This window comes from Tripterygium wilfordii, chromosome 14 (assembly GCF_013401445.1).
Source record: "Tripterygium wilfordii isolate XIE 37 chromosome 14, ASM1340144v1, whole genome shotgun sequence".
NCBI classification, from domain to species: domain Eukaryota; kingdom Viridiplantae; phylum Streptophyta; class Magnoliopsida; order Celastrales; family Celastraceae; genus Tripterygium; species Tripterygium wilfordii.
In genome coordinates this window covers 13,182,100-13,194,878 of record NC_052245.1, presented here as the reverse complement: position 1 = coordinate 13,194,878, position 12,779 = coordinate 13,182,100, and the positions used below count along the sequence as shown (strand labels likewise).

At 37.4% G+C, this 12,779-nt stretch overlaps 3 protein-coding genes across 4 annotated transcripts; 2 read left to right on the top strand and 1 right to left on the bottom strand.

The window, feature by feature from the left end:
* Positions 1-320: 320 nt before the first annotated feature.
* LOC120015055 (nuclear poly(A) polymerase 3) lies at positions 321-5,170 on the top strand. 2 transcript variants are annotated; one of them, XM_038867256.1, is made up of 10 exons: positions 322-633; positions 721-798; positions 1,117-1,224; positions 1,971-2,033; positions 2,122-2,283; positions 2,503-2,616; positions 3,117-3,179; positions 3,271-3,576; positions 3,789-3,953; positions 4,417-5,170. In XM_038867256.1, the coding sequence occupies exons 1-10, from the start codon at positions 601-603 to the stop codon at positions 4,804-4,806; spliced, it is 1,482 nt and encodes a 493-aa protein (XP_038723184.1). In that variant the 5' UTR covers positions 322-600; the 3' UTR covers positions 4,807-5,170. The 2 variants fall into 2 exon arrangements, with proteins under 2 accessions (XP_038723185.1, XP_038723184.1); XM_038867257.1 differs by lacking the exon at positions 1,971-2,033 and having other exon boundaries at positions 321-633.
* A 788-nt stretch (positions 5,171-5,958) lies between these two features.
* Positions 5,959-6,829, top strand: LOC120015057 (cell wall / vacuolar inhibitor of fructosidase 1-like). Its single transcript, XM_038867259.1, has one exon. The coding sequence runs from the start codon at positions 5,998-6,000 to the stop codon at positions 6,607-6,609; it is 612 nt and encodes a 203-aa protein (XP_038723187.1). The 5' UTR covers positions 5,959-5,997; the 3' UTR covers positions 6,610-6,829.
* Positions 6,830-8,538: 1,709 nt separating this feature from the next.
* Positions 8,539-11,575, bottom strand: LOC120015056. Its single transcript, XM_038867258.1, has 4 exons — positions 11,397-11,575; positions 10,068-10,951; positions 9,182-9,323; positions 8,539-9,065 (listed from the first exon to the last, which is right to left on the bottom strand). Exons 2-4 carry the CDS (start codon positions 10,594-10,596, stop codon positions 8,996-8,998), a joined length of 741 nt encoding a protein of 246 aa, XP_038723186.1. The 5' UTR covers positions 10,597-10,951; positions 11,397-11,575; the 3' UTR covers positions 8,539-8,995.
* Between the last annotated feature and the right edge of the window lie 1,204 nt (positions 11,576-12,779).

The window sequence follows — 12,779 nt, the reverse complement described above, 5'->3', positions numbered from 1 at the left end:
AAATGACAGCTAAACTTGATCACAACGATTTAATTGACAATTTTACACACCAAAAGGCTAGAAGAGTATTAATCCGTTCTTCTTAGATTTAGTTTAGCGTTATTTGGTTTCATTTGATGTAATAAATTTATAAGTTTGAGTTGCTTAATTTATTGGATATTGGTGATAATTTATGTGTATTCAAGAATTAATTATATTGTATTTTAGATTTATTAGATATGTTGGATTTCAGATTTATAAAAAAAAATTTATTTTGAGGGATGAGGGTCCCATTTTCAACTTGTCTAGGCCTCCAAAATACTAGAGACGGCCTGCCTCTCAAAACCCATAAATCGAATATCTTGAGCTTACTTTTTTTGGATTTTAAAGGATTTCGCCTTCTGTGCATGGCAGATCATGCCAACCACAAAAGAAGGAGTAATGCTGTTCCCGTTTTGCCTCCTCTAGTTCACCGGTTCATCGATTCTCCAGTCGTGAACCGTGGAGTCTTTGCCCCTCAATAGCTCGCTCTATTACGATCAGGTTCTTGTCCTGTACAATCATCCGGCCGTACATTCTTCCCCGGTTGGCTTTTCTTTGCACCCCTCGTTTTTTATTCAAATGGAGGAAGAAAGGTCCATTGCGCTTCATCAGGTACGTAATGTCATTTGGGTTTTCTTTATTTTATTTAAAATGATTTTTTTAATTTCGCGTAACGCAATTGTTTTTTTATCCCTGTAGCTTATGGTTAACGAAGGGCTCATCCCGTCTTCGGAGGAGGAAGAGAGGAGGCAAAGCGTAGTTTACGAGCTCAGGAAGGTGGTCACTGTGATAACATATGAGTTTTTCATTACAACATTTTTAGTTCTTTTAATATTTTTGAGGATCCATTGCTGGATTTTGTTGCTTTGTTGATAAAGTAGGGTAGATGTGAATTGAACAAGTGTGGAACTCCGCTTTCATCTGTGAGATTAGATTCTTGTGTTGTCATTATCCTTTTTGTGTATTTCTTGAGTGAAGGTGAAAACATTTTGTTTTTCCCGAGAAACTGAGCTGTTCCCTGTTTTTTTTACTAGAAGTTAACTTCCTTAGAAGCTTAAATACGTCAAAATTTTCTTCTACCCTATATTTGTGCAGATAGTGTTGGCATGGATTAAGAGGGTTGCTTGGCAACGTAGACTTACAAAACAACAAATTGCAGCAACGAGCGCCACTGTTTTGACCAATGGATCTTATGGTCTTGGTGTAAGTTCTCAATCTATGTGTAGTTAACCCCTTTGGCGGTTTGGCACTTTCTATCTTTTATCAATAGTTTAATACGTATTAAGTGAGTAATCGAACTTGGTATTCGGATTTCCTACTTATATGCACATGGAAAGTTTTTATTTTAAAGTTATCCATCGCAACTGTAGTAACCAATTATTTCTGAGTAGTCTAGGTGGAAGTTTCAATTCTTACACTTCAAAGACCTCAGATTATGCACATTTAAGTTGTTTCATATATTACGTTTCCATGTTGATGATTGTTAGTGCATGTACCTTTTCTAAATTTAGAAGCCAGATGAACCAATTTTCATAGACAGAATGTTTATCTACAAATATGTTTAATTGAAAATGAGAAATTAGTTTTCCATGGTGGAACACCAAAACTTTTTCAAACAATGATGAGGAAATCTAGAAGTCTTACATTAAAACTATAATGTTCCAACATCCTCAGCTAATGGGGGCCCCTTTGTCCAGCTTTGGTTTTCTTGCAAATATATAATGCTGGATTACCGTTCCTTAGCTTTTTTGGATGTCTTTGTATATACACTCCCTTATAAAAGAAACATAGTTTGTTTATATTCTTGTTCTTATGTTTGTTCTCCAACTTTTCTGATTATAGTGGGAACTGTCGTGCAAGGAAAGGGAAACTCTTGTTCACTGTTGCAGTGTGATAATATGAAAAGGTCATTTATTCCTGTCAACTGATGTCTTTTTCATTTTGTTCAGGTTCATGGTCCAGGGTCAGATATTGATGCTTTATGTGTCTGTCCATTCTTTGCTACAATTGGTGTAAATTTCTATATTTTCGTACTTATTTCTTTCATTAGCTGTTGCGGAATGATTTTTGGTATTTTTAACACTTGGGTAATTTATTTAGGAGGATTTTTTTATCGTGTTATGCAACATGCTCAAAGATAGCCCAGAAGTGTCAGAGATCCACTGTGTGAGGGATGCAAAAGCTCCACTGATGCGGTTTAAATTTGATGGGATTCCAGTTGATCTTCCTTATGCACAACTTAAAGTGTTATCTGTGCCTGAGGTATGTGTTAAAACTTTGCTGTAGAGATTATGTTGGATTAAATATTTTTACTGGTATAGTTTTTACATTTGTTTTGTGCACTAAGAGTGTAGAGAATGCGCATTCGCATTTCCTACCTCCTCATTCTCAGGTCCTTGCATGTTTATAGTATTGTCCTTATGTTAATCTTTGAGATTCTGTCTGTTGATTTTGTGCACTTCTGATTTACTGACCTTGCAGGATGTGGATGTACTTAATCCATTCTTTTTGAGGGATATGGATGAAGCCAGTTGGAAAAGCTTGTCAGGAGTATGCGCAAACAAATGCATCCTTCAGCTTCTCCCAGATGTGGAGGTAGATGATGATTGCATCTTTTATTTGGATAGGAGACTTAAATCTTCATTTGTTGTCTGGTGGTCAAACAACATAGTAGGTTCACTGTTCACATGTTCTTAGTTTTTTACTGCAAGGTAGGACATATGTTGCCTAGGGTATGTCACTTTTTTTTTTTTTGCATTGCCATGTTTGATAGTGGCAACCAGTTTTGGTTGCTATTTTTCATTGGTCGGCTGGGCCTTGCTTGTCACCAGTTCTGGTTGCCATCCTCCACTAATTCAAAAAAAAACTAAGATGAGTAGGTAAGGATATTGTTTGCGTTTAGCAGCTGACAAGTTACTTACTGGAGGCTTAGGGGAGATTAGGTCCATGAGTGCATTATGGGGTCTTTCGGACTGCCATAGTGGGTTGACAACAGCACCAATATGGAGGAATCTGGAAACATCATTTTCCTTCCACTTATTCACCTTTTCAAGTTTCTGGAAAACTAATGTGTTTTTCTTATTAATGCATGCCAGAGTTTCCAATCACTGCTGCGATGTGTTAAATTATGGGCCAAAAGGCGAGGAGTGTATGGCAATGTAAGCACTATTCCCTTCTGCATGAGTTGAGTTATGAAAGCGTATGATGTGCTGCTAAAGGAGTAACAAGTTATTAACTCTATTTGTGCAGTTGCATGGTTTTTTGGGAGCAGTGCATTTGGCAATTCTAGCAGCTTTTGTTTGTCAAAGTCATCCGGGTGCCAGCCTAAGTGCTCTAGTTTCAGAGTTCTTTAAAACTTTTGCCTTTTGGCCTTGGCCTACCCCGGTGGTGCTGCAAGATGGAATATCTCCAGTGCCTGGAGATGCTTCTGAGATTCGGTCCTTTATGCCTATTCAGTTACCATGTACTCCATATGAATATTGTCATTCTAACATTACCAAAAGCACATTCTACAAAATCAGAGCAGAGTTTCTTCGAGCCCACAATTTGACTAGGGTATGTCTTGCTTTTTAAGTTTTAACTGAGATGTTTTGATTTCTTACTCTGTCAGTAGTTTAGTTGTCTCTCAGAAACATATCCCTGGTACGATCTATGGTGGTTTGCCATTCCCCTACCCTGTACATTGATTTTTTGGACTGCTTTTGTTAAATGTCTTTAGAAACTCTATGACTGTTGACATTGTGGACAATCATGTGATGACATTGCAGGACCTTCTCAGGCTGGGATTTGATTGGAGTGGCATTTTTGAGCCTTTTCCGTACTCGAAAAAGTATACACAATTTGTCAAAATTTTCCTTTCTGCTCCTGATCAAGATAAGCTAGGAGACTGGGTTGGGTGGGTGAAGTCACGTTTCCGCAGTCTTATTGTCAAGGTAGTAGGTTATATCAAATTACATTGTGTCCATGATCTGTTACATCAAAATTTTCTGTAATGTCTTGGATGGTTTTTAGTCTTAGTTGTTTAGACTGAGCATTTATCCATTCAAAAAAACTCTGAGCACTTGTAATGGTCTAGTTTGGTGCTGACAGCCTGAACTAATAGAATGGTATACCAAATATGGTAACCCTAATAAAGAACTGAGAAAAATGGTGTTACAGTGCATAATTTAAAGTACGTCAGATGGAGGCTAGTTCTTATTCTACATTCCAATAATGCATTCGTATTATTATTATTATGTTGTCTGAACTCATCAGCTCAAGTCCATTGATCTTTTCATTATTATTCTATACTTTTGTGTAATTGTTATGTTATGGATAGATGATGTTATCTATATTCCTATTCTTTTACATAATCTTCGCATCAGTTGAGCTTTCTAAAATCTTTGTTTGCTGCAGCTGGAGGAGGTAAAGGGTCTTTGTGATCCCAATCCCACAGAGTATGTCGACACGGGTATAGCAGAGGCAAATGTTGTATTCTACTGTGGCTTACAACCAGGCAAGACTAATTCCTTGGATATAGAGTCTGTTGGGATGGATTTCCTAAAGAATATCAACAACGGCTCTCAGGGTTCCTGTGGAAGGATGGAATTGTCTATTGTGCAGGCTTCTGAACTGCCTAAAGTTGAACAAGTTGAAGGTAGAAGGGGCAAGGGATGGAAAGCATCTTGGAGGATTCCTAGATATACTCACCAAGGGACTCCAGTATACTCTCAGCATCTGCCACATTACTTCCTTGGTTACGGGGCAAACCATGAAGCTCCTGCTGGTTTCAGTGCTACAGGCTAGATTTAGACCCGAGAAGATACTTGTCTGCCAGTGTTGGCCTGGATTTTGCTTCTGGTGTCGGGTACCTTATTTTTGCTTCCTAGTTCGGCTGTCTCCCTAGACCGGATCATGAAGACTTTTTCTGCCACATGGAAGACTTCGTAAAAGCTATTGTTGAAGAGGGAAAAGAAAGTTGGAACGTTTTTCTTTTGTTTCTGAGAGGGAGGTGAAGGAGAGGAGAAACTTGGGATTTGTAATTATTCTGTGCATGACCAAATGCATTTTCAATCACCCATTCTAGTTTTACAGAATTCCCTTGCTCCTTTTCAGCACATTGTAGGAGAAATCCTAATATTATCTTTCACATAGTGAGATGGATTCGGTATCTGTAGTGACTTTGTTTTTTTTTTTTGTACTCTCTGAAGCTCCTTCGAGACGAGCTTGTTTCAGCCCTATGGCCTCAAACGGCAATCTTGTAGACCAAACATGTAATCATACTCCTTATTACAACCTGTGTGTCGACTCTGAATTCAAACCATTGAAGTGCGAATGAATGCAGATGTAGCAGGTCCGTCTTGCCCTTATAATGGTTGATGTGATGAAGGCAAAGGCAACTGAAACATCATGAAGCATCAAAGCGTTGCTTCAACGACGGCCATTGTTGAAGAAACCATTGAGTTCATGTGTTGAGATGTACAGTACAATTTTGGATTAAGTTGAGAGTGCCAATGTTTTTGCCGATATTCATTCCTGTTCATGTGATTAAGGCATTGAGCTGTAGCTTCACAAGTCCATTCAAATCCAAATAGCTGGTTTGCACTGCGTCTCTGCCCAAATCTGCCTACCAAACCCTTCTTGATCTCTCTTGATATTTTGCGTTCGTGAAGTTGAAAAAGGACATCCTTGAATTTCACGGGAACTTGAAACCCAAAATGCGGACAAATGCATAAACCAAACACCAACCCAATGTCGTGGACAAACCTAAAAAGCCAGAGCACAACCAAAACTTGAACCACCAACGAACGAAGGGGCCTCAATATTTGAATCCCAATTAGATCTCCATTAATGTCAAAATAATTGGCACTTTCTACGTACTGAGAGCCGTGATGAAAAGAATCTCGACTCTCCAAGTGTGAACTCAAGACTCTTGTAAGCAAAGAAGGGCAACAGTAACCATCCACGAGAGAGAAACTATTTGTGTCTCTACTTTAAATGGTAAACACACCACGCACAATCACAAGAAAGCTTCATTATTTCCATAACAGAGAGAAAAGGAGGAGCCCAATGAGAACTGCAATTCCTCTATTGCAAACCCATCTTCTTCTTCTTCTTCTTCTTCTTTTGATCCCTATACCCCCCATCTCCTCCACTGATTTGATAGAACAAATATGCAAGAAAACACCCTTCTATGATCTCTGTATGTTATCCCTAAAATCAGACCCTCAAAGCTTAAACTTGGATCTTAAAGGTTTAGCCACGGAAATGGCTAATATGGTGTTGTCAAATGCAAGTGACAATCTTGATTACATCCAAGGCCTCATCAAGCAAAACAAAGACCCAGAGAAGCAGAGACCACTGGCTTATTGTGCTGAAGCCTACATTCCAGTTGTGAAGTACAATCTTCCTCAGGCAATAGAAGCTTTGAGTAATGGCCATTATGGGTTTGCTAATTATGGAATTTCAGATGCTGCCAATGGAGCAGATGCATGCGAGAAGAACTTCCCATGCTGCAATACATCACCATTGACTGAAAGGAACAAGCTTGTGCATAATCTGTCAGAGATTGCTGTTGCTATTATCAATGTTTTGTGGAAGAAAGGTTGATTCATCCTGATTTCTCCGATTTGCGGCCATGGAATCAGCAGCAGTAGAGTCTGATCTCTAGTTGGTTCTAGAATGGTTGTTCAATACTCTGTCGCCATGTGTCTTTGTCCAGATTGTACACGTATTGTTTCTTGTGGTCTTGGGCTCTGGTTTTATTGCTTTTGGAATGGGTTCTTTTTTTTTTTGGAATTTATTTTATGTATATTAATAAGGCAGAAAATACAATAGCGCAGCAATAGCAACCCAGACAACAAAATATCCCAAACAAACAAATACACAGATAAGTCTACCCCATAAAGTGAAAAAACATAGTAACAAGAGGGAATGCAACTCAGAGTTGCAGCCCTTTTTACTCACTGAGTCACCCAAAAACAGGTTTGATCGCATCGATCGAAAGGACTTCTAACGAATGGTAACGAAACAGATACAAAGCAAATATATCATGGAATAAGACTTAAAATAATCTATTTGTGTTGTGGGGAGAGATGAAACAACAAGGTTACAGCTGTAGATCCATAAATATAACAAACTTAAGATAACATGAAAATCAATTGATCTGTCAATTTCAACAATCTTCCAAACATATTTGAAAGTAGAACTAGATCTGGAGGTAGATCGAAGTATAGATCTATCATCTTCATACCCAAAATCACGTATTTTCAAGCCGAAATTGCCAATCAGCCAAAGGAACTAGTCCACTGCAAGCAATCGCCTAGAAATAGTTGGACAAAGAAAGAAAACTAAAATATATGTTGAAATGATGAAGGAGGAGGTGGTGCTAAGGTGAAAACACCCGCCTCGTCCTCCTCACACTATGAAGAGGACTATGGTGTTACCAAGAGAAATGGGTTTTCTAGAGAGTGAAACTTTTTTTAGACAAGAAAAAAGCTACCACCCCAAATGTCAGTTTTTACTATGTAACTACCTAGTATCTACTATCTAGAATCTAGACGGATGTGAAGATATATCATATAGCATATGGGTCTTATATTCTTTATATTTTCCGCCTATTTGGCAAGGCGTGTCGACCAGCGTTTTCGCTGCGCGGATCGTTGACGTCCACCGCCTTGCTAAACAACATGGCGTTTACAGCGGAATCGTTGTGCATACGACAATGGTTCCATAGCAACAAAAGAAGCTCTTTATATATATATATTTTTTTAAAAATATAGTGGGATCCACCAAATTAAAGAAAAGTTGTCATATATGTCAAATTAATGTGGGATGGATGAGATTTTTTAGCAGTGGCCTTTTGGACACTCTCATTAAAACTTAAATTCGGGTCAGACTAGATATGCACGACATATTAGTTGGGCCAAAAATTATTCCATGGGATATTGGAAGTGTGTGTGACAGAAAATATTAGGGATAGAGATAAAATATTTTAAGGATGGAGATGATTGTAATACACTAATACCCCCATCACTCAAATCAATTTACTAAAACTAAATCATTTGCCTCTTCCATTTTTAGTTCAATTATTTTGAGTCTAATCTTGGATCTTGATCCCAGAAAGCCAGAAATATTGGATCTGTATCATGTCCAGACTTCAAATTCTCTCTTTTATCATTTTCAAAATACTGTATAGCTTTACCCATGAACATATCACATGCTAAGAGGCTAATGAGAGAAACATACCGATTTCACTTGCAGCAGCAATTCAGATCACCATACAAAGCAATCAATAAAACATTATAGATTTATAGCATCTGCATGTGAATCCACATGTTGAAACTAATGATATCACATGTACTCTATGAGAGTTCCAGAATTCAAGCTGGCTCTTTTGAATATATATATATATATATATATATATATATATATATATCAATTGCATTAAGAGTTAAAGACCTTATCTTGGATTCTAAATGAATCAAAAAACTATATTTTATTGAACTCAAGAATAAAGAATTCTGTCCTGTCCTGTCCTTGTGAGAGAAAAATCTGAAGATTTCATCCAGCATAGCATATAATAACATAACAGTGCCATTTCACCACAAATATTTACACGAAACATTCCCCTCCCATAGACTGCTTAAGAAAACTTGATCATTTACTTAATATTAACGAACAAGACTTTTGGTACATCATGCTACAAGTGGAATTTCAGGACAAACCCTAACTCGGCCAGATTGATTAGTTGCTAAGGATGCAGCAAATGGATACTTTGAAAGCTTCTAAGACGCTACCAAACTTGTAAGGTAATTTAACTCACCCCCAAATCAAAATAATATATATATAGCCATACAGGGGATAAATTACCAGGCGAAGTTCAGAACAAAGGACTGTGTCACCAAAAGTGCAAGAACCAACATTTGCATGAATTTCCATGGATTGGTAGATATCTTTCATCGATATAAACCAGCGATAATCTATCAAGTTGAGACTATAGTAAAAAAGCTGCAACTCTTTTCAGCTTCTCTGGAGTATCGGAACCAGCAACCTGTTCTACAAGACTGCAATGCACCACAAGCACCAATACAAGAAGTTCAATCACCAGTTGGGTTAAAAGAAAACAATGGAAAAACTGATGCAACAAGTATTTTCCAAGCCAGGATGGACAAAAACATACTTGGGAGACCCAGATCCATGCCCATTTGGGCCACTTGCAGATGGATTTCCAAAGTACTGGACAGAGATCAAACCACCATCTGCTGATCCTGAGGACATAGGAGCTCCCCGTAAGCTTGCAGATGTTCCCCTGGATGACATTCCTGGAGAGCCAATACAAAATGAGAAATTAAATTTTAAAACATATTCCATCAGGCTGCTGACGGTCAACATGAGATACATAGCGTTAAATCAATGGTTAATGAAGAACACTAAGACAAAATACATCAACACATAAAATGGGTTCTCACAGGGAGCATATATTCTTGAAATAATTTGGCAACAGATAATGATGTCAAAATTCATTGGTTGCTTTCAATCAAACCAAAGGCATCAATTCAAAGGAAAGAAAATGAACTAACAAAACCCTGAGGAGATATCTCTGATTGACTAGGATTAAAGCATCATTCTTTATGAAAATGTGCAGGGCTTCCTTTTTTGATAATAGAAAATTCTTTGATTATAAGTCACTAACAAGTATGCACAAAGCCTTATTTCTTATACATAAACAGCAACTGAAACTGTAACAGGGCAACCATAATATATTATATAGTGCACGAGAAGACAAACTCATCTATCTATTTGGCCATAAGCAACTTTAGAGACGTAAAACATATTCAGAGATGTATTCATGTCGTCTTTAAACAGCTACAACCAATAAAAAAATACCAGGCTGAAAATTGACATTCGGATGGTGTCTAACTAATAAATGATGCCAGCAACTAGAATAATAATGTGAACTCTAGGCACATTAAATTGCACACCGTGATTGGAGTCTATACCAGTGACAAAGTAAGCTAAAAGGTCATAAGCAAGTAATGCAGGGTAAGTAAATTCAAAAATATTACCTTGAAATATTATCACAAGACAAAAGAGAATGGTGAAAACCACGGCTAAAAAATTGCCATTAGATGATGATGCTTTAGTAGCCTTCGTCTTCTTCAATGCTTTCATCCTTTCAATTCTGGCACGCTTCAACATAGCAAGTTCAGTAATCTCCCTGATAAGCTTCTGGTCAGCCGCATCCAGCGATGGACCTTTTGGAGGTCGAGGAGGTTTAAGAGATTTTTTATTACTAGTCTTTTTACATTTCTCCCTCCCCACTTGCTTGTCGGCAGAAGTAGGTGTCCCTTCTCCCTCCGACTTCGCATTATCAGCACAAATCTTGTTAGTATTTGACACAATGGTGGGAGCACTTGTCCTTTCTTCATCCTTGACTGTCCCATCAGCAAATCCACTACACATTTTAGTGATCAACGTCTTTCCTTGTTTTCTAAGACCTGAATCTTTGGTTGAATCTTCTTCGCTAACTGTCCCTCCAACTTCAAGATCAATATCAAAATCTCTCTCTCTTGGAGCTAGATGATCCATTTCCATCTACTCACACTCCAAATGCTCAACGCACCAACTATATTCACAGGACAAGCAAGCGCTAAATCTTTGGAGTCAACCAAAAACACGAACCAACCTCTTCTCGATGTATATCACGCGTGAAGATGAAAAGTGATGACAAATATACAAAACCTCACTATCCCCAATTGAACTGTGAATTGGTACTAAGAACTAAGAACCTTTGCTAACTGCACAAAAGTTTTTGTGCATACCTCTGACACCTTTCCACCAATAACCCACACCCACCACCTGATAAAAACCCTCCTTCATCCAATTTCCAAAACCTTCAGGGGCAATCTCTTGTCCTAATAAGTATTATAATCCCACAAGGAACAAATCCCTGCATTTATTAATACAAACAGAAAATAAATCACTCAACAAAATTTTGAAATACAACATACATTCGCAGTTCACTTCTCATGCGAAACTTGACAAAGTTGCTTCTAATGGTAATTCCTAAAAGCAGCAAGCAATCCTTTCACCTTGAGAACAAAATAACAAAGAACAGAAAAAATTCCTAAACATAAAACAAGTAACAAAAAAGCACAACAATCAAACCCGCAAGAAATAGCAGTCCCATTTTCGATTTAAAACAAAAACGACGGGACACCCACAAAAATGCAGCAAACAAGAATGCAAAATCAAAGAAAATGCAATACCCTTTTAAAAAAAACGCAATACAGCAACAAAACTCATAACTTGAAAAACTCATCGGATTCAAATGAATATTAATCAATTAATTAATCGTTGCATCGAAAAAGAAAAAGGAAGGAGTGGAAAGATACCCTGAAAACAAAGCAAAGGAAATCCCCGGATCCGATGAAAATGGTGGCGTGATATCTGGATTTAGATTTCGTTTTTATTTATAGCAGCCAGAGAGAAACAGAAAAAGAAATGTAAGAGGAGGCGGAGGATAACCGGGAAAAGGCTGGAACTTTGAGTCTTCAACCGTGTCTCTCTCTCAAAATAATTACGTAATATTTATTTAAATAAGCATGATTTAAATGAGACGCGGATAGGCATGTGATATACTTCACCGACACTTGGCAACTCTTTATTCCCCTAGTTTTCTTGTGTTCCCTTGTTAATGGCGAATTATCCAACTGAATTAACGCAATATAGTTGAATTCGTTCAGAATTCCAGATTACTTTAAAATTTTGTTAAATTAATTTGGAATTCTGTCTTTTAGATAATCTGGCTGGCTGTTTACCATTTCGATTTGTTTAATTTTCCTCTCGAATCTTTATATTTCGGATTTGCAGAAGCTGTTTTTACTGACAATGGACATGTGCTTATGTAATACTTATATGACTGTATAGTAATTGTCCAGAGTTGAATGTGGACAACAATTCATTTCTTTTATTTATGTAGTCCTCAAAAACAAAGAAAAAACAAAGGAAATGTCATTGTGTCAAGTTTGGCAGCTTATTAAAATAATTAATAAAAAAAATTTTGATACTATTACATAAGCCCGTTGAGCCAACTAATGGGCTGAAGTAGGTTCCAATTTATCAATAGGACAGTAAATAAGAAACAAATGGGCGATAAATTGATAATGTAATGATGAATCTCTTTGTAACCTAAGAGCAATATGTTTTTGGTAACGCGTTGGGTTTTGACCAAATTTATCATATTGTTATGTGGGAAATTTTTGTGCAGTATAGGCATGACCGTCCGAGCCTAGGTTTATATTGGATACCCAAATGACAAATTTATATAATGTTGTTATTGGTTAAAAAAATAAAAAATAATTTAAATTTTTAAAAATACATGGTTGAAATCGTTGATGGTCCACAACCACTCTCTTCCTTCCCTAGCTGGATCAGAATGGGAATATACTGCAATCCTTCGGAGACAGAAAGGCCCACCCACGTTTAATGAGATGAGCATCGGCCTAGTGTGGATAGGCCCAAACCACCAACTCCACACGTGTGAGAGAGGTAAAAACATGTACAATATAATTGAAGACGATAAATAAAAAAAACATCAATGCAATTCATAAGACACAGGCATTTGATGCATTGTTTTGTAGGTAGGGAGCTTTGTTGCCCCCTCAAATCAATCTTTCTATTTGTGGGGTTCTGGGAAAACATTACTTGTTAGTTGTCTCTCAATGGTCTGTCCATTCATGGCCATGCATCTCAACGCAATGTTTTTTTTTTGTCTT